The sequence below is a fragment of the Protomyctophum parallelum genome, assembly GCF_964188405.1.
Source record: "Protomyctophum parallelum genome assembly, chromosome: 11".
Taxonomy (NCBI): Eukaryota; Metazoa; Chordata; class Actinopteri; order Myctophiformes; family Myctophidae; genus Protomyctophum; species Protomyctophum parallelum.
Genome location: NC_139707.1, coordinates 34,822,949 through 34,845,369, shown reverse-complemented (window position 1 = coordinate 34,845,369; position 22,421 = coordinate 34,822,949). Strand labels below are relative to the sequence as shown.

Genomic DNA, 22,421 nt, shown 5'->3' with positions numbered 1-22,421 from the left:
TAATTGTGTTCCATGTAAACCAGACACAACATTCTGTTTGAACTAATCAATTGAAAATAAACAATTCTAATAAAATCATTATAGTTTTTTTTTTTAAATAGCAAAAAAAAGGGTTAATGTGGTTACGTATTTCTTTTTTTTTTATCCCACAATTTTGTAACCCATTTTTTCACCCAGTGTCAATTATCTAATATAATCCTGGGCGCTACACTTCCTCTGCCAACCTGGGGGGACAGCGGACTAACCAGTCCAATCTGCTTCTTATCACCGGGGAGTTTCCCCGGCCGGACGTAGCGCGTGGAAGGAACACGTTATTCCGACCAGTTCCTTTCCCCTCCATCAGGTGCCCCGGCTGGCCAGGGGGAGGCAGTTTAGAGACCAGGATTACTGCATGTTTTTTGTGAGGGTACCTACCCTAGGGGACACGGGGAGAACATGCATACTCCACACAGAAAGGCCTTTTCGCCAACCCCGCCTCGGGTATGGGCACTGATAACGCGGAGGAGGGAACACGCGCCCAGCGCCCACAGCCCACAGCGTCCCCAGTGGGAATCGAACCCGGGACCTTCTAGCTGTGAGGCGACAGCACTACCGACTGTGGCACCGTGACCCCGTGGTTACGTATTTCTGTACGATAGCTAATGCCAACTAAAATCAGAATAATAAAACCTTGGCATTAAGGTCAATTAGTTCAGGCAATGAAAAAAAAAAAAGGTTGACGGTTACCCTCTGGTCGATGGCCGTCATGGGGGTGTCGGGGTGACTGTAGCTCCGGGGCCGGTGGCGGATCTCCCCGTTGGTGAGCCTCTCGTTGGCGGGCCGGTCGGGCCCCGAGGGGATGATGCACAGGACCTCCAGGTGGAACTCCAGAGTGTGGTAGGGGGGGGTGGGGGGCAGGCTGATGCTGGTCACCTTCTCCGACGACTGGATGAGCAGGACACTCTCCCCCACGCGCTCTGCGTCCACAGGCAGGGAGGGAGGGACGGAGGGACACACACAGACAATGAGAGAAAGAAGAGGATGATTTATGTCAAAACGCAAGTTTTGAAAACATTATTGTAGATGAATTTAATTGTTTTGTTCTTCATCATTTTTATCCCACGGTTTTGCAACCTATTTTTTCACCCAGTGTCAATTATCTAATGCAATCCTGGGAGCTACACTCACTCTGACAACCTGGGGAGAGCAACGGACTCACCTAAGTAAAATACAGGCTGCAATACAAACTTTAACTTGTCAATACCTTGATTCAATATTATACACATTGTGTTTGTGACACACGTCAACGCTCCAAAACGGGTGCGTTTGATGATGCAAGCGTCTGACGCTTGCAGTGCGCCAGGGGCTTAAGTTGAAAGTGGGTGCAGACCAGTGTCAAGGGTTGAGGATGGAGGCTGTGTGAGTGTGTGTGCTTGTGTGTGTGCCCGCGCGAGTGTGCACATGCGTGTGTGTGTTGAGGGGGTATGCAGACCAGCGGCAGGGTTGAGGATGGAGGCTGTGTGAGTGCATGTGCATGTGTGTGCGTGTGTGTGTTAGGGGGTATGCAGACCAGCGGCAGGGTTGAGGATGGAGGCTGTGTAGGTTGTGTGTGTGTGTGTGTGTGTGTGTGTGCGTGCGTGTTAGTGAGTGTGCATACGTGCAATTGAGTGAGTGTGTGAGTGCGCGAGTGTGTGTGTGAGAGTGTGAGAGTGAGTGAGTGAGTGAATGAGTGAGTTAGTGAGTGAGTGAGTGAGTGAGTGAGTGAGTGAGTGAGTGAGTGAGTGAGTGAGTGAGTGAGTGAGTGAGTGAGTGAGTGAGTGAGTGAGTGAGTGAGTGAGTGAGTGAGTGAGTGAGTGAGTGAGTGTGCGCGCGTATGTGTGTTGTGTGTGTGTGTGTGTGTGCGCGTGTGCGTATGTGTGTTGTGTGTGTGTGTGTGCAGACCAGCAGCAGGGTTGAGGATGGAGGCGGTGCAGCTGGAGGAGGACAGGATGGGCATGGTGTCAGAGTTGCTGAGCTGCAGGGCGTCTCCCTTCTTCACGGCGTAGTGTCCCGTCAGCAGGGTGAACTTCACCTCCTGGGCCAGGCCGGCCAGCAGCGGCTCTGCATGACCAAAAACAATAATAATAATGAATTGCATTTTCATAGTAAAGTGCTCAAAGCACTTTACAATGGTTCATTCATTCATACGTTGGGAGGTGAAGCGGCGAACAGTCGACGCCAGCGTCCTCACTTCCCACATTCACACACCAATGGTGGCGAGCTCACACCGACCGACTCATTGGAGGCAATGTAGGGTTCAGTTTCTTGCCCAAGAGCAAGGACACTTCGACATGTGGACAGGAGGAGGAGCCGGGAATCGAACCGCTGAGCCAGGGATCATTGGACGACCTGCTCTACCTCCTGAGCCACAGCCGCCCCACAAAAACAAAAGCAACGTTTGGAGATGACCAGTGGTGGGAAAAAGTACTCAATTAAGTAAAAGTACCAATACTGAAATTTTAGAAGTACTTCGTTACAAGTAAAAGTACGGAATTTTAAATGTACTTGAGTAAAAGTACAAAAGTACCTGGCATCAAAATGTACTTAAAGTACTAGAAGTGAAAGTACTCATATTGCAGAATGTGCCATTTCACAAGTTCAAAATGTGTAGAAAATCTATTGAAAAGAGCCGATCTCCAAGCTCTCAATGTGTCGCAACGCGACGCATTGAGAGCGATTTAAAATCATTGCTTGCTGCCCAAGGCAAGCACGGTAAGACGTTGCCACAATTCATAATACGTTTGGGGAACTAAATCTCCCTGCCATAGAGTTATAATACTGTATCTCCCGCGGATCGATTGAATAGTCTCACATAATACGTGACGTATTCAATGTGCAACTTCTCAGTCTATCGTTGCCGAAAAAATGCACACACATGTTACACAACGCAGATCAATCAGACGTGTTGTGAGCTTGTAGATTGGCTATTTTTGGTGAGCGATACGTCGTACGATGATGTATACATTTCACTTTTAAAGTGACGGTACACAATTAACAGTTCCCTCTGTCTGTTAGAAAGGTACTGTATAAGGCCCTAGTAAAATGTAGTGCAAAGGGATGTTTTGTTTGGTTAAAATAAAGTGTGTGTGTGTGTGTGTGTGTGTGTGTGTGTGTGTGTGCACGTGTGTGCATGTGTGTGACTGTGTGTGTGACTGTGTGTGTGTGTGAGACTGTGTATACACGTTAGAACTGTTTATTGGCATACAAACTCTCACAACTGGCCAATAAAAATAAGGTTCTGTTCTTTCCACAAAATAATAGCAAATGCTTGATAGTGGGCTCGATATTCGATAAGGACCCGTCTCGATAAGGTGATCAATAAAAATTAACGAGCTTCATCCCTAGCCAATATGGTCCTTGTATCGTATCGTCAACCATGTATTGTGATACGTATCGTATCGTTACACCCCTACTCAGCAGGTATACTGTATGAACTGACCTGAGAGAGGCTCCACGCTCAGCTGGGGCTCCTGAGAGTAGACTTAGTACTGTATGAACTGACCTGAGAGAGGCTCCACGCTCAGCCGGGGCTCCTGAGAGTAGACTTCATACTGTATGAACTCATTGAACTGACCTGAGAGAGGCTCCACGCTCAGCTGGGGCTCCTGAGAGTAGACTTCGTACTGTATGAACTGACCTGAGAGAGGCTCCACGCTCAGCCGGGGCTCCTGAGAGTAGACTTCATACTGTATGAACTGACCTGAGAGAGGCTCCACGCTCAGCTGGGGCTCCTGAGAGTAGACTTCGTACTGGACCAGCGGGTAGATGTGAGGCAGCACAAACTGCACCAGGCCCACCGTGGCACACAGCTGACGCAGCGTGTACGTCCCCGAATCACCGCTCTGCAATCACACACACAGAGAGACGGAGACACACCGTTGCATGAGGGCGAGAGAGAGAGAGAGAGAGAGAGAGAGGGGAGAGACCGAGACAGGGGTCACCAAGATGTCCGCACACGGGCAAAATGTGACTTGACTTGATTTGACTGAGAGCCAACGATCGCGCAAATTGCAGTTTTTCACCAGAGATGTTTGGCAGAAACTTTGTCTTCAGCATGCAACCAAGTGTGAAATGACTTATACTGAATCTCTTGTCCACTAGTCCCTTCCTAACATTTTAGTCTAGTATTGATTACATTTACAATATATATTTAGTCTTAGTTTTAGACAGTCATCATGGCTTAGTTTTGATTTAGTAGTTATTTAATATGTAGTTTTTGTCAGTGAAAAAAAAAAGGTACGAAAATTTCTCGTCATAGTTTTAGTCGACGAAAACAACACTGTACGACACTGCATATTAGCAGTCCAACTAGTAGTAGTGGTGCTCACATGTTTTAGGACCTCCCTCCAACATGTTTTAGGACCTCCCTCCCCCATGTTTTAGGACCTCCCTTAACTCTGACAGTGTACAGATGGAACCAAATGGACACGTAAGGGTCCATTTGGTTCAATCTGTACACTGTTACAGGAGTTACAGGCCTGTTATGGTCATCCCGGGCTATCTGTTTATGCGTTTCTGGTGATATTTATTGTTCACGCATTTTGCATGTCAGTGGCAAACATGGAATTCTGACAAATTCGGACAATTCTGATCCCTGGATCGAGAGGTGATACAAAAAAAAGTAAGGGACAGAGAGAGAGAGTCACGGTATATCTAGCCTTGGAAACAGATGTTTTTATTTCCAGGGAGAAAAAATAAGTCTCAGTGCGAGTACACTTCAATTCGGCATAGAGTAGCGCAAACGTCAATCACTCTCTGCTGATTTCTGATCGTCTGCACCTTTGTTAAATCGACGCACACACGCACACCCGGACACACACACATAGGCCGGGGGCACACCTTCGCGCACAGCCACGGACAGAGGAAGCTGACGGTCAGCTTCCTCTGTCCGTGGCTGTGCCTGCGCTGACCCACACACACACTCCTCTCTCTGTCGCTCTAATCATTTAGTCTCATGTCGCACAGCTGCGTCTAGATTCTCCCAGCGGATCCTGCTGGGAGCTGCCTATGCCATAGAAAGCATAGGTGGACACCCAGGCTACGGTAGATCGGCGGATTTATTTTCAGAAGCGCTTTTGTTTCTGCAGTAAACAACACCCCAATTCAGATGCTCCTCCTCCGTTCCGACAGAAGAGGTTGTCGTCCCACTCAGGCTTTACGGACTCGTCGGTAAAAAAAAAGCAAGGGAAAGTGTTGATTTCGTCGACTAAAACTAAGTGTTAAATGTTCGTCAACTACCTTTTTCCACTGACAAAAACTAAATTGAAACTAAATGATAACTAAGCTATGGTGACAAACTGAGACTAAATATAGTCAATTTTGTCAACAAAACAAAACTAGACTAAAATGTTAGGAAGGGGCTAGTGGACAAGAGATCCAGTATAAGTAATTTTGCATGCTGAAAATAGCCGATCTACAAGCTCAAAACACGTCGCAGTGTGACGCGTTGTGAGCTTGTAGATCGGCTATTTTCAGCAAGTGCAAAATCAGTCATTACAACGACATCAAGGCCCGCCAAAATACCTTTTAGTCGACAAAAACAATTGTAGATTTAGTCGACTAAAATCCTATTATATTTAGTCGACTGAAACTAGACTAAACACCAAAACATTCCTGGTGACATAAAATGTGACTAAAACTAAACGAAAACTATTCAAGAGACTATGACGAAAAACTAAAAAAAACAATGTGCTGTACAAAAACGACACTGGGGAAAAAAAAGAGAAAGTGGTGTCTCTTACAGGCGCCGTGAACAAGACGCTGTTGTTCCCCGGCTCCAGCGTCACGTCCTGCACCTTCAGCATCTGTGGCCCGTCGTCCACGGCCACCACGGGGGGGCTCGTGGTGCAGTTGGGCGTGTCCGGCGACGAGCCGCTGTCCAGGCGACGCATCACCAGGTGCGTGTTTTTACACACCATGCCCACGAAGTTGAGCGAGTTGTCCGAGGGGCTGCGGTCCTGGATCTCGTCCAGCTCTAGCGAAGGCCCGGCGGCCGAGGACGACGAGGAGGAGGGACCCGCCGACGGGCTGTTCCCCTGCGTGAAGTGCACCGTCCCCGGGTAGGTTTGTCTCTGAGGGCCCTTGTTGGAGCGGCTCCCGTGAGTCCCTCCTCCTCCTCCTCCTCCTCCTCCTTGCTCCAGGCTAAAGTGAATGCTGGCGGACAGCTGCTGCAGGCACACGGACACGGGCATCAGGCAGCGCAGGCTCAGCTCCACCTGCAGGGCGGCGCCGGAGTGGACGGAGGCGGTCGCCGGGCGGAACTGCAGCCGCGTCAGCTGGGCGAACGCGCTCATGCTCAGGGTTACTTTCTGGGCTAGAAGGAAGGAAGGAGACGGAATTAAAAAATGTTACAGAGTTGAATCTTTTAAAGGGATTGTGACATCAAAAAAGTTGTTGTAATTTTTCTTAATTTCTTTAAGTTTTCTGAGCTCAATTGCACCCAAAGAAACCTGAACTTTTAACATTCAGTAGATTTTCTGTGGTCTGGAGTTTTCTGGCTCAAACACGTGCTCTGCCGTTTGTGATGTCACAGCCTGAAAATGTCAATGGGATTTGCCAGCAGATGTCTCCGTTCTCACTGTTTTGCCTTCATTGCAGCTCAAAAGGCTTCCAAACGCCAGAGAAAACTCCAGACCACAGAAAATCCACTGAATGTTCAAAGTTCCGTTTCTTTTGGGTGTAATTGCATAAAACCTAAAAGAAAAAAGAAAAATAAATTAAAATTTATGTCATGAAAAAGGAGGTAGTGGTCGTGACTTTGGTGAGGAAAAATGGGTGGCTTACATTTGTCCGCAGACTTGCTGGCAAAGGTCAGGATCTCCTGACAAAAGTGCTTCCTCTCCTCATTGGTCAGGTTGACGTCACCTGCCAACAGGGTGCAGGTCTGGAGGTAACTGCAGCGGGCCGTCAAGGAAAAACAAAGAGCCCCGTCTCTATTGGGACGGCTCAAGGTCCAAGCTTCAACCTGCATTAAAGCTTTCACACTTTTTCACACGATGATGTCGCACACTGAAAATAGCCGACCTAGTTGCGAAGAGTTGTAATATAAGCTTGTGGGTCTGTTGTTTTTTGTGACGAAGCATAAATTAGGCAAAATAAAATCTTAGACAACCAATTTCCATAGGAATTTGTCAAATAACCGATTAGCTGATTTAATCAACTAATCTGTAAAATTGTGGTTGTGGTGCATACAGAGAGAGAGAGAACAGAACATACTAATGTTGATTTCACAATGGCTGCTGGCTATCGTTCTATAAACTGATCTCATCGCGCTTAGTCAATCAATCATTGGAATACGCTCAGGCTCTCCTCAGTCTCTCCTCAGTCTCTTGAGCAGGCCTCCAACTGTGTTGGTCTTTATCTCAACGAGACGAAAACTGAATACGTAAATATATGCAAATCCAACAATAACCACATTATAAAAACACTTAACAACACTCCTCTGAAACAGGTTGATGACTACAAGTATTTGGGTTCATATATATCTTCTTTCCAAAAGGACTTTCAAACTAGGAAACTGGTCAGCCTGAAATGACATGCACTGGTCAGCCTGAAATGACATGCATAAGATCTGGTCATCCCAGCTTAGTAAGATGTTAAAAGTAAAAATATTTAGGACGACCGTTGAGCCGATTCTACTCGATGGCTCCGAGACATGGACACTTTCAAAGAAACGGTTGGATAGCACTTACACCCGCCTTCTAATGAGAGAGCCAAATCTGTCTTGGAAGAGCCACGCATCGACTGATCTAATATACGGCAACCTTTTACGTGTTTCTTCACTAGTCCAATTCAGAAGAACACATTTTTCCGGCCACTGCTACAGAGCTGACAATGAGGTTATATCTCCCCTTCTTCTCTGGAGTCCTGCCTCAAAGCAGACCAGAGGTAGAAAACTGTCGTTCCCTGATGTCATCGCATCGACACATGCATCAGTAAGCAGGAACTGGGGATGGCAATGAAGGACCGGGAAGTCTGGCGTGGCAATGTGAAATCCATGATCTCGACCGCGGTCGAAAAATGATGGTGATAAACTGGTAGAATTAGAGGATAGTTTCTTTTACATTTTTCTATAAATAATTCATTCAGCAAGGGGGAAAAAAATTCTAATCCACTAGCAAAGTAACCACTGCGTCTCTGTTACAAAATTGCCGTGTGAACCGGTCTGGAGCGGATAATATCGCTACGTCATTTTGTAGTATTATTTTGTAGTCATCAGGCAGGAAGAATCAATCGGAACATCCTTTTCCCTTGGAAGAATAACAATAAAAGCTCTCGTAGCCTGTGGCTTTTATTGAGAAAAATCGGTTTGAGGAAAAAGGAAGTTCCGGAAGATTGATGACTACAAAACAATGACTACAACATGACGTAGCGATATCATCCTGATGACTACAAAACAATACTAAAACATGACGTAACGATATCATCCTGATGACTACAAAACAATACTAAAACATGACGTAACGATATCATCCTGATGACTACAAAACAATACTAAAACATGACGTAACGATATCATCCTGATGACTACAAAACAATACTAAAACATGACGTAACGATATCATCCTGATGACTACAAAACAATACTAAAACATGACGTAACGATATCATCCTGATGACTACAAAACAATACTAAACATGACGTAACGATATCATCCTGATGACTACAAAACAATACTAAAACATGACGTAACGATATCATCCTGATGACTACAAAACAATACTAAAACATGACGTAACGATATCATCCTGATGACTACAAAACAATACTAAAACATGACGTAACGATATCATCCTGATGACTACAAAACAATACTAAAACATGACGTAACGATATCATCCTGATGACTACAAAACAATACTAAAACATGACGTAACGATATCATCCTGATGACTACAAAACAATACTAAAACATGACGTAACGATATCATCCTGATGACTACAAAACAATACTAAAACATGACGTAACGATATCATCCTGATGACTACAAAACAATACTAAAACATGACGTAACGATATCATCCTGATGACTACAAAACAATACTAAAACATGACGTAACGATATCATCCTGAGGACTACAAAACAATACTAAAACATGACGTAACGATATCATCCGCTCCCGACTGGATCATAAATCCGAAAAGGAATTCTGCCCAGGCTACTAGCAAAGTGACCAAACCGACCGATTAATTGATTATTATTCGAGTATGAAGGGACACAGCCCTAAAAAAACAACTTCAACAGCATAACACAAGAGCTGGTGCTCTTGTAGGTCAATAAAGTGGCACGATAGTTCCACTGAATGACGACCATTTCCAAGCCTTTATTGCCAGAATGTGACAGAATGTGTTTTGGCTTATTCTTGGGCTGTGCTTAATCCGAAAGTCAGACGAGAGAGAGAGCGAGTCAATGGGTTCACTCTGCTCAAAAACTTAAAATGCTCAAAGAATTAGCGTCTCTACGGTAGCTCTCTCCAACAAAGACTTATTAATCATTTCATGAAAGATTATTCATGTAGACTCAGAAATAAATTTTTTGGAGAGTTGCATGTCACAACTGTCTTACAATGACACTGAGCAATTGCATATAATTTTCGGGGTCCTTAAATATTGAGCACCACTGATACAGAAACATAAGGTTTTTCAGAAAACGTTTTAATTTCGACATCAGGCCTAAATGGGTTAAGAAGAATTCTCTGGCAAAATAAACTGTTAACAACCAGACAGCTATCTGTGTGTGTTTGGTGATTTGAAGGATACTCCTCGGTCCGCCCCAACAGCTTCTGACAGTCAGCGATCTGTTTCCTGGTGTGAGTGACGGGCAGACTCCAGCCTTCTGACACATACGACCTCAGAGCATCCTGCAAGAAGCCCTCCGCTCGCTCAGGCTCCCCCTTCCTCCTGATGCACACACACACAGTCACACACACAGTCACACAGACACACACACACACACAGACAGTTTTTTATTTTGCCATTTACCAGGTGTTTTCTTGCCCTGTAATCTGTTATCTTAACAAGTGTGCTGCCTTTGGTGACTGCATTTCTTAACTTATTTTATACACAACTGTTGTAACATGGCTTAAAGTTGCTATAAGCAAAAATATGTCAAAATGTTAATGACCCGTTTATTTTTATTGGTATTCAGACAGCCAGCAATGGGTAAAACGCTCCCCAAAAATGTAGTCTCTGTGACACATGGTCGATTTGACAAAGCTTCTAGGAACATCTTTGAATCAGATTGCGGCCCCTAGATGTGTCACCAGAGACTATTCTTTTTGGGAGTGTTTTACTCATTGCTGGCTGTCTGAATGCCAAAAAATAAATAAGAAAAACAAAGTCATTAAAACTTTGACATATTATTGCTTTATAGCAGATTTAAGAGCATGTACAGAACTGCATTTAAAAGTGGGATCTGTTGTTGACCACAGGGGGTCCCCAGAAAAAACAGTTTAAACATTTAAGCATTACTTACTTTTTTTTTTTAATTGTATTTCTTTCCTACAAGCTCACAATGCTTTTTCCACTGACGAAAACTAAATGGAACCTAAATGAAAACTAAGCTATGATGACTAAAAGCAAGACTAAATATACTGACAATTTCGTCAACAGAAAACTAGACTAAAATGTTAAGAAGGGACTAGTGGACAAGAGATCCACTATAAGTCATTTTACACTTGGTTGCATGCTGAAAATAGCCGATCTACGAGCTTGTAGATCGGCTATTTTCAGCAAGTATAAAAAGGTATCGAGGTCCGCCAAAATACATTTTAGTCGACTAAATCAACTGTAGATTTAGTCGACTAAAATCTTATGATATTTAGTCGACTAAAACTAGACTCAACACTAAAACATTCCAGGTGACTAAAACTAAATTATTCAAAAGACTGAAACTAAAATCTAATATTTTCCTGCCAAAAACAACACTGCTTACATGTAGAACTCAGCCAGACTTTTCCCCACCAGCCTGGCCGACCGCAGCCTGCCGATGGCCCTGTACATCTCCATAGCAGCATGAGACAGCTCCTGTGGACAAAGAGTGGAAGGAAGTAAGACAGCAGAACAAGGGGTTGCGTATTCATTTAATTCTCGACAATTGTCTTTTAGTAAGAGAAACGTATGAAAATCTGGAATCTAAATCGTTACCAAGAAATGTCTTCACCAATATGTTTCTAAAGGTGTCCAATAACATGTACTAAAAGTTTGAAATTCAACTACCGTGGGAAATTTAAGTTATTCGCATAATATGTGACCATACCATTGGCATCCTATATAAAAAGGCAAAAAAGTCAAAATGTCATCATTTTTTAAGTAATATGTGACATACTGTATGAAACTAGGGGGTTTTCATGATTCTGAATCCATTCCAAGCATTAGTTTTGCACAAAAAATATTCCTTGGGAGGAAAACAGCCATAGCCAAGAGGATATGACCGAATTTAGCCCAAAAACAATTGTGCAAAACTAACGATTTAGTTCCCAGATTGGTCAATTTTCATTTTTTGTGTGCGCAAAACTAACGATTTAGTTCCCAGATTGGTCAAATACCTGATAAAATGCCCTTACTATTTGAAAGTATCACAGAAAAGCAGCAGGCAACTGGTGCCGGAAATTGGAGATTTGTACTCACAAGATAGTGCCTTTCAAAGGCCTCCACTGACGATAAGGCTTCTTTGAGTTTTTTGTAAGGGCTCTGTAAACTGTGAACTGTAGAAAATGACACAAAAAAGTTCATACAGTATGCTTTTAAAAAAAAGCATAAACATAACACCTCTTTTGTCTTGCAAACAAAAATTTTCATAAACTTTTCATAAAAACTTTTCATACACAAAAAGTTGGAATATCCTTAAAATGAATTAGATACTCATCTATTAATTGAAAGAATGTCCGAGTCAAAGTCCAATTTGTATTTCCACTAATGATTTTATACTTTGCACGGTTAGTAAATGACAGGCAAACAGAGAAGCGCACCTGATCCACATCTAGAAAACCACATCTAATTTCCTGCATCTCAGTCAAGCATGAAAAGTCTGTTGTTGTCTCCACCAGGCCGAAGGCATGTGGGGAGAGTATGTTTTGCACTCCGTCCGTCCGTGTGTGTGTCCGTGTGTGTGTCCGTGAACAGCTAATCTCGGCCACCGTTAACCCGGTCGATGCCATATTTTGCACACACACTCCCTGGATGCCAACCATGAACCTCTGCCCCAAACTTTCCAGAACGGCCTGTTATAGCGCCACCAGGAGGCCGCTTTGTGCAAAACAAGTTTTTCAATGCCATATTTTGCACACACACTCCCTGGATGCCAACCATGAACCTCTGCCCCAAACTTTCCAGAACGGCCTGTTATAGCGCCACCAGGAGGCCGCTTTGTGCAAAACACGTTTTTGCACAGTACACCTACAGATTTTGTCCAAACATCACGCAAATTGGTACACAGTCTCTCTAGAGCCATTCAACGAAACGGGTCTTTCAGATTTATCAGACTCCATCCTGATTGGTTAAGATTGGCTTCCAAAGTTCACAGGAGTGCTCAGTTTCAAACAAAATGCTGCAAATCATGAACACATCGCGTGATTTCCGTGAAATTGTGCACCCACATTCCCACTAGGCCGAGGACGAAATGCCACATGAACAATTTCAACTCAGCCTCAAGGTGGCGCTATAACTGGCCGAAAAGTGTTTTTACCTCTAACTGCACGGATCTGTGGATAACCTGGTGGAGACCTGTGCCCGGAAGGGCACTTTTTCTAGTTGCTTCTCTTTACGGTAGAAAATAATTTATGTTGAAACGTACAACGTATGGATGATGACGTCATAATTCCATTTTGGGCATATGGATTGATGATAATATATATCTCAACCTTTCCCAATATGTCAATCAATCAATCTTTATTTGTCACATACATATTTTAAAAAGTAGTATTTTTAAAAAGCAGTGAAATGTACGTGTCACAGTCAATAACCATGCCTGTACTTCACAAATGGACAATCGATCTGGACAATCGGGCCAACTCGAGGGTGATATCTGATCACCTGGGCAATAATCTACACAGTATATACTGTACATTCTATCCTGTGTTATTCCCAGACAGTACTTGAGCTTCACTGCAGGTCATGGTGTCCTCCAAACAGAGCAAACATCTCTTACCAGTCTCTGGCCTCTCATCCCCCAAGCCGGCCAGAATGTCCACAGTCCTGTTCAGGTCCTCTGAGGTAGGCCCTTTATCAGACACCAAACCACACAGCTCGCCTAGGGACTTGAGCTGTGGAAGAGACACACTTTATCAGACACCAAACCACACAGCTCCCCTAGGGACTTGAGCTGTGGAAGAGAGACACTTTATCAGACACCAAACCACACACAGCTCGTCTAGGGACTTGAGCTGTGGAAGAGACACACTTTATCAGACACCAAACCACACACAGCTCCCCTAGGGACTTGAGCTGTGGAAGAGACACACTTTATCAGACACCAAACCACACAGCTCCCCTAGGGACTTGAGCTGTGGAAGAGAGACACTTTATCAGACACCAAACCACACACAGCTCGTCTAGGGACTTGAGCTGTGGAAGAGAGAGACACACTTTATCAGACACCAAACCACACAGCTCGCCTAGGGACTTGAGCTGTGTGAAGAGACCACAGGATAAGAATATTATATGACGGGTTTGTTGACTTTTAACAAATGTACTGCTTCTGACGGAAGGTTCTGCCAGCTGGAATCCAACCGGTAACTGCTTCTGGCGTAACGTTCCGTCTGATAAGCTTTATTATTATTGCCATTGACAATGAATGACCAGCTTTGGGTGTTTTTATAAACACAAACATTGCGGAAACACAAACATCGAAGACGAAGGTGAGGAGTGAGACGCAAATTCTAATTTGGCCGGAATAAATAGTTCCCTTTCGGGAACAATATCCTCACTATCCTATTCCTAATTCCCAGAGGGATGGTTGCAGTGTGACTCGCTACCCTCTGAACCCCTTCCGTCCCTCCATCCCTCTACCCATCTGAACTCATATATTTATTATATATATATATATTTTTTTTTACTTATATTTATTAGCATGTTAATGAGTGTGGGTATGTGTGGGTGGGTGTGCATACTGTATATATATATGCTCATATTATCTTCATCATGCATTGCTTGCACTGTACAGATTGTTCTTCTCATATACTTATTTAAATTATGCTTAGTTCTCCCATCATACTCATTACTATTTATTATCCTGTATACATTACTGTACAGCTGTACATGTTCTGTATTTACTCTCATTTACTGCATTACTGTATTGCACTTCTGACTAAACGCCACTCTTCATTTCATCGTCAAAGTATTTGTATACTATGAGCAGTGACAATAAATTGAATCTAATCTAATCTAATCTACAGTAGTTGGCTGTCAAATCTAGAGGCTGGAAGGGGGGAGGGGCTTCAAACAAAAGGCCCTTTCATGCCAAGTGGTGCAGAAGTGCATCACTACTGTAGTTTTCCAGTGACCCCCTTTTGGTCAAAATGATCTGGCACTCGCCCCAAATCACCATAAGGTAGGGTCTGGCCATGATGGCCGTAATCATCTTGTCAGAGTATCCGCCACATTTTTCAAATGACGCCTCTGTTGTTTCGGAAGGGAACTCTTCCCATTTTAGCATAAACTATAGTCCATGCCAAAACATGCAGTATTCACTTTGAGCTCGCAACTTATCAAAGAACCGAACCGGGTTGGCCCACCTTGACCCACAGGCCAAATAAACATTGGTGTCCGTTTAATTTGATTCGTTATTCATTTTTCTGATGAAGGCTTAAAGCTGCTATAAGCAATTATGTCCAAATTTTAATTACCTATTTTTTATTTTATTTTTTGGTGTTCAGACAGCCAGCAATGGGTAGAACGCTCCCAAAATAAATGCAGTCTTTATGACACATCTAGGGGCCGCACTCTGCATTCAAAGATTTTCCTAGAAGCTTTGTCATTGGTCGATTTGCCTGTCTGCGTCCTGATTGGTTAGTCATTGCGACCGGGTTTTTCCTCGACCAATGACAAAGCTTCTAGGAACATCTTTGAATGCTGATTGCGGCCCCTAGATGTGTCAGAGGAGCTCTCTACCCATTGCTGGCTGTCTGAATACCAAAAAGAAAAAAAGGTAATTAAAATGTTGACATTATTGCTTATAGCATCTTTAAAATGGCTGTGCTGCTCCAGTGTCCTCTCCTCCTTCTGCATACAGTGTCCTTGTTCCTGTGACGCACCTGGCCAGCCGTTCCAGGCTTGAGGCGCGTTTGGTATAGACTCCCTTTGTTCAGAGAGATATGACTACAGTATGTGTGCTATGGGATGATGCATCTGGCCAAAGGTGAATCACAGGCTTAAATTAAATGATCCCCAACCTTCTAACGCAAAACAGAAGAGGCAACCAGCGCCGAGAACACAAACGTACAAACAGCAGGTCGAATCAGAGGGACCACCACAGAACAAACGATTTGCGCGTGCTGAGCTAAAGCAAGCTAGGTGAGGAGTAGGCATGTAACGATATATCGTATATCGATATTAATCCCAACGATATGAATCGATTTAATAAAATAAAAAAACGGGGGCTAGTGAATTATGGTGTGTGTGATATGAAATGTGAGCTTTAATCATATCCCATCATATTCAAGTGCTTTTGGAGAGCAATGAGACTGTGTGTGTCTGTGACTGTGCCCAGGTGATGGTCGTTGATGCTCATTAAAGGACCACTTCACCACTTGTCAACCTATCTTCATATACAGTAATAGGTCCTCACTAATAATCATGTTAAAATGGCACGATCTTTTTCTACTCAGTCTGTGTCTCATAGGAGGGCTGTGGGCAGTTTAGAAACCATCTTCCAGTGACATCATCATTAGGCAGATTATTTTTTAAACACATTTTTACAAAAATGTTTAGATTTTCATTATCGTGAGAACGATGGCTTCCATTTTCGCATTGCAACTTTTCAGGACTAGTTACCTTGTCAGTAGCGTACGCCCACAAGCCCACGGTGTGGGAGGAGTTGGCGGCCAACTGGGCTTGGTCGCAACAGCCCTCGATCCTGTGCAGAACCTCCAGGCAGCTGAGGAACACCCAGCAGTCCAGCGCTCCCTCCAGGACAGACACCTAAAAACCACAGAAAACAGCACCATTATCAGGATGAAAGAAGGCGCCATCATTTCTCCTTAACCCATTTTGACCGGGTGTCGATTCTACAAATGCCTTCTAAATCCTGGCAGTTTTCTGAAAAACCCATGTTTCTGTCAGTCGTTCTCAAACATTTTCATGTCAAGGAGCCCCAAAAATATATGTTTGGGCCAGGCGACCCCCATCTGAAAATATGTTGTTCCAGGGACCTCCCAGAAGCAAAGATTTGAGTTAAAAACGTTCGCTCTGAAAGAATATGCATTAAAAGATTTGCGCCACATTTTCAAGATTTTTCAGGTTGTAGATCTGCTATTTGTCAATAGTTTTAAATAATGCCTAAAACACCAAAAGGGGTCAAATGGGAGAACAGAGATGAGAGACGACCAATGACAGATCTTTAGGGACAGATGCGGGTGGTACCGATTTTGCCGATTTTACAATATAAATTGAGGGTCCCAGAGAGAGATATACATGCCATTAACCCATTTTGACCTGAGATCAGATTCTAAAAATGTCTTCTACATCCTGACAGTTTTCTGAAAAAGCTATGTTTCTATGTCAGTCGTTCTTCGATTTTTTAAAAATAGCAGACCTACAAGCTCTCTTCTAGCAAGTTCTACAAGCTCATGCAGGGGGGTCCCTGGCATATGTTTTTAAATGGGGGGTCCGCGGGCTAATTAGTGTAAATTTGGGGGTCCTTGACATGAAAAGGTTTGGGAACCACTGGTTTAGAGACAGTCACACTGAGGAAAAGACAGGAAGCAGAGATGGAGGTAACAAGGATGACGGGCAGGAGGCCTAGCGGAAGACCAAAGAGAAGATGTATGGATGGTAGTGAAAGAGGACATGAAGTTAGTTGGTGTTAGAGAAGAGGAGGCGGAGGACAGGGTGAGATGGAGGCAGATGATTCGCTGTGACGACAAGAGGACACGGTGAGATGGAGGCAGATGATTCGCTGTGGCGAACCCCTTGAAGGGATAAGCCATGAACACACGAACGGGAGTAGTTAAACTACTCATCGGCTGCATAATTGCCAATATTGATGTTGAAAAAAAGAAAGAAAGATCAAATAATGGCCGATGAATCGACCCCCGACTGATGCATTGGTCTGGCTCTAGAGATGAACAACTGCATAGCAAGCAAATCCCCCTAACCACCACACACAAGCTAGGGATAGGGCATTCACTTCTAGTCATTTTGACTAGTTGACTAGTTTACTAGTCGACTAGTTGTTTAACTACCCATTATGTAATTTTTTGGAAATAAATATGTGTAAATTTAAAAACTGTGTACATTGGTGACTATGACTATAATCTACCTGATTTTTGTTATCAACTAGTCAACTAGTACCAACAAGGTCGACTAGTGGATTTACTAGTCGACTAGTTGCTTAATGCCCAAGCTAGGGATATATGTATATACAAGTTATTGGATTGTAGCGTGAATCGCACCGTCAGGGAGGGAGGCAGTCACTGTGGGTCATCTCTACTCCTACCAACAAACAACATGCCCCAACTTCCCCTCTCCAATTTCCATAAAGGCAGCTAGATATCCGAGACTGAAAATGATTGTGGGAAAGTCAACACGATATGTATGAGTCACTGTTTTCTCTTCAGGCTATGATGGCAGGCTTTTAGCTGGGCCTTTATGTGCTCAGAACTGAACCGATTACCGTGGCTTAAAATATCTCAAATATGCACACAGTAAAAAAGCATACATGCAAAACGGCAGCGCATTTATATTCAACACATTCCTACATGCACGTCGGATCTTGCATCCCACTTAGAAGAGCAGAGAGGGGAGCAACAGAGGAGCAAACGTAAAAACAAATGGCAGAAAAATCAATGCCTAGCATTTGCTGCTGCAGCTTCCACCTTAGGATATATGGAGTCAAACAAGGGCATTACCTTTGCCAAGTTAACAGACTTCATGAAATTGGGCATTTCATTATCAACAGACAGTACCAGAGGCAGAGTGAATTTACCGTGTGAAAGTAATACATTGAATTAAGCTGTAGGCCAGTGAGTGGGTCTGATATCTGGCCCCGACCCGTCTTTCTCCATAGTCCTTTGAATAATATTAATTTAGTTTTAATCACCTGAAATGTTCTAGTGTTAATCCAGTTTTAGTCGACTAAATCTACAGTTGATTTGGTCGACTAAAATGTGTTTTGACAGGCCTTGATGTCGTTGTAATGGCAGATTTTTGAGCTTGTAGATTGACTATTTTTATATCGTTTTATAGTCGCTCAAATTTCGCTCAAATGTCTTGGTGTCGATTCCTTGACAGAACATTTTATATTGAAGAAGGAAAAAAAAGAAACGATAAACGACTATTCAATTAATCAAATAAGAAAATGTATAGTCGCAGCCAAAATAGAACCAACCAAAAAAGGTAGTCGACAATACATTTTTCCATCTTAATGCATTTTGGGCGGGAACCCCTTTTGGTGTTAGCATTACGTTATGATTTAGCTATTGAAAAATAGCAGATCTACAAGCTCATAGGAGCTTGTAGGTCTGCTATTTTTGAAAAATCGAAGAACGACTGACATAGAAACATAGCTTTTTCAGAAAACTGTCATTTTCAAACTGAAATTTTTAGAATCCGATCTCAGGTCAGAATGGGTTAAGTTTTAGCCGACGAAAAACAACAACTGTACCTCTAGCAGGCGTAGCTCCTGCACGCAGTTGTGCAGCAGCTCCAGCGCTCTCTGCGTGACCTCCCAGGGCCTCTGGAGGAAGATGAGCAGCGTGCACTGGCGGGAGAACAGGTAGCTCCTCAGGTCCAGCAGGCTGGCCTCCCCGCGCTGGATGCTGTCCCTCTTCTCCATGTCGATGGGCCTGCGGAGCAGCAGGCCGCTCCAGCTGCGCACGGGCGCGCAGAACGAGCCCAGCCAGTTGGCCCCATCTGTTATGGATATGGAAGGCCCACACAGAGAGAAGACAGATAGAAGATGAAGGAGACATGTCGGAAATGGTTGCATTTATATCCCATTCTGGGGGCGGGAGGAACCCCTTTTGGTGTTTTAAGCATTATGTTGTAGTGCTGTTGAAAAATAGCATATCTACAAGCTCATAACACGGCACTGAGTGCCACGCTACGAGCTTGTACTGTAGGTCTGCTATTTTTGAAAAATCTTGAAAATGTGGCGCAAAGCTTTGAATATAAATTATTTCAGAGCGAACTTTTTTAACTCAAATCTTTGCTTCTGGGAGGTTAAGTTAATGTTGTTCCCTGCTTACTACTTCCAGTGAGTGTATGTGTTATGTTATGCACTGTGACTTTAAGGGAAGACCGGTGGATACAAACCGGATATGACCGGATGTTGTTATACTGTGAGTCAGTTGTTGAGTTGGGGTCTGGCAGCGTGCCGACAATAAAGTTGTGTTGTGAAACTACAGTTGTTTTATTCCAGTAACACCTGGAACAACATATTTTCAGATGGGGCTCGGCGGCCAAATACAGATAATTCTGGGGGTCCTGGTGGTTGAGCCCCACTGACATAGAAACAGAAAACGGTCAGGATTTAGAAGGCATCTGTAGAATCTTTCTCAGATCTAAATGGGTTAAAGTGTTACCCGCCGTGTCTCAGGGAGTAACGATTGTAATGTTCATAGAGTGAGACCGTGTTCGTCGATGACTGTACCTCCAGCTCCGAAATTGAGGACATACTGCGTGAAGAGAGCGTCCAACTCATCGTACTGAACCAGGGCATCTTCAAACTGCTGCAACATCTCAAACACAAACGCCAGCTCCTCCTGAAAATGCACACAGACAATTCCAATTCAGAAATGCAAACATGACACACACACACACACACACAACGGCAAAACACACAAAAACCATTTTTTGTCTAACTAAGAACACTGAGCAAGCCTTAGGAATATGACTGCAAAGGAACTTGCTTACACTTATACTGTACATAACAGCTGCCGCAAATTCACAATCATGCATTCTCACATTAACAACCGTGTACTGCATCTTCTCCTCAATAATGTGGCAAGATGCTTATTGAAGCCCTCTCATCCATTATTCAGTATCCAAACTATGTACAAAAACTGTTCCAAGGTTTCTTATTGTTCTGGCTTGTGTACAGGAACTAGTAAACATTAGAGATGCACGATTAATCGGTCATCAATCAATCTGCCTTAAAAAAAATATCTGCAATGCAATATTTTATTTTGTAATCCTCTGTTTGAATGCAAAGCTTTTGTGATGACGAAAGTTGCTGTTTAAAGGGTCAATAATTTGGAAAAATGTTAAAGGTCAACCTGACCAATGAGGAGAGGAAGCACTTTTGTCAGGAAATCCTGACCTTCGCCAGCAAGTGAGTTTACCATAATCACAGTAATCCTAAATCATATTCCATCATTCAAGGGCCTTTGGATGGAAATGAAACAGACTCCATGCAGTCACTTTCAGTTAGAGCGCTGCAGAGGCTGAGTGTCTGTGACTGTGACCAGCTGATTGCTTAACTGATGCATCAAGGAAGGCAATTATGTGTCTGCGGAGACTCCGTGCTGTCAAATAGGTCTATGTTGTGAAAATGTGTTGTGACTTTGATTGAAAAGCTTAGTTCCAATGGCATCCAAATGTAAGGTTGCAAATATGCTTATCTGTGTTTTGCGAGGATGAGGGGGTACCTGGAAAAAATTCTTACCCCCCAAGGGGTACCTGGGGCAAAAAGGTTTGGGGACCCCTGGTGTAAAGCATCAAGCCAATACCGCCTATTTCTCATAACCTTCCACAGGAGCTATGGTGCTGCTATAGTGCTATTCAGCACTAAGCACTTCAGTGGAAAAGAACGTGGCAGCAAGATGAAATGACACGTGGAAGTGCTTTCAGCGAATCGGTGTGAAATGTTGTGTAATATGCCAAGTGAAAGCATTTCAACACGGCTCTGCAGGTGCAATGATGAGACATTGATATGATGAGACATTATTTTACCATATATGAAGTCTGATAATACTGGTGGAACAATCAAAAAGGAACAATGTTTGACTTTTTAGTTTTTAGAACATCAGCATCTGCAAATTTTGGCAGCCAAAAATACAAGCTTGCAAGCTTGTATGCTTAATTTTTGTTTGTTTTTTTCTTTACAAAATATAGTCAAAACATCAGCAAGCGGTGGGCGAGGACTCTCCAAAATCAGGCATTGGTCGGCCTCCATTTGACAGGTCGTTTCGACCTGAAAATCTTCATCGATAGTGATCTACCCATACCAACAGTGACCAGTACCAGTGGTGGAAACTAACTAAGTACTTTTACTTAAGTACAGTACTTACTGTAAAATTTTGAGGTATTTGTACTTTACTTGAGTATTTCCAATTTCCAGTAATTTTACTTCTACTACTCCACTACATCTCAGAGCCAACATTTGTACTTTTACTTCACTACAATTATTTGAAAACTTTAGTTACTAGTTACTTTGGCGATTTAAATTTTGATTAGAAAACATTAACCACTTCAACCCTATATATTTCGGCCATTTGAAAATAGCCGATCTACAAGCTCACAATGCGTCGCAACCGGCTATTTTCAATAGATCTTCTACACATTTTGAACTTGTGAAATGGGACATTCTGCAATAACACTTTTGTACTTTTACTCAAGTACATTTTCAATTCCGTACTTTTACTTGTAACAACAGTATTGGTACTTTTACTTAAGTAAAACAATAGAGTACTTTTTTCCAACCACTGCACAGTAGTACCACACAAACCACACATGGGTGGGCATTTCATTTCTGCTTGTATATGTCATGATCTGTCACTCCACAGACCATGTCTCCTCCCTGGCCACTCCCTCATTCCATTCCATCACACTGCACACCTGTCTCCAACTCTCATCAGCCCTGCAGTGCTTCCCATTACACACCTGTGAACCCTTTGCCATTTACCTGCTTCCTATAAATACTGGACTCATTACAAACACTCACTGTCAGAACATTTGTCTTCGTCCCTGAGCTGTACCCCTATGTTCCTGCTTCTCCTTGCAAGTCATTCCTGATATCACAACAGTATACCTGCACCATGAAGTACTCGCAGAAGCTCCAGCCGGGCTGCGTGCGCTTCTCCCGCAGCGTGCGCATGTCGTCCTCGAAGCGGCCCAGGTTCTTGGTGAAGGACATGAGCAGCAGGGTGCGCAGCTTGAGCAGGAAGGAGCTCCATGACTCCTGGGAGCGCGACGAGTCCTTCAGAGGGTCTGACAGCACCACACACCTGGCCGGGGCGGGAAGGG

At 43.5% G+C, this 22,421-nt stretch overlaps 1 protein-coding gene across 1 annotated transcript in view; it reads right to left on the bottom strand.

Moving 5' to 3' along the window:
• The window catches only part of trappc10 (trafficking protein particle complex subunit 10), a 48,400-nt gene that overhangs the window by 10,502 nt on the left and 15,477 nt on the right, over window positions 1–22,421 (bottom strand). The window contains exons 5-17 of the mRNA XM_083777081.1: window positions 22,207–22,402; window positions 19,828–19,939; window positions 18,841–19,088; window positions 16,011–16,157; window positions 13,168–13,282; window positions 11,649–11,725; window positions 10,954–11,045; window positions 9,780–9,920; window positions 6,802–6,911; window positions 5,760–6,331; window positions 3,719–3,860; window positions 1,921–2,079; window positions 727–956 (exon numbers count right to left, since the gene is read on the bottom strand). Coding sequence (XP_083633207.1) covers window positions 727–956; window positions 1,921–2,079; window positions 3,719–3,860; window positions 5,760–6,331; window positions 6,802–6,911; window positions 9,780–9,920; window positions 10,954–11,045; window positions 11,649–11,725; window positions 13,168–13,282; window positions 16,011–16,157; window positions 18,841–19,088; window positions 19,828–19,939; window positions 22,207–22,402 — 2,341 coding nt within the window. The remainder of the gene's footprint in view (window positions 1–726; window positions 957–1,920; window positions 2,080–3,718; window positions 3,861–5,759; window positions 6,332–6,801; window positions 6,912–9,779; window positions 9,921–10,953; window positions 11,046–11,648; window positions 11,726–13,167; window positions 13,283–16,010; window positions 16,158–18,840; window positions 19,089–19,827; window positions 19,940–22,206; window positions 22,403–22,421) is intronic.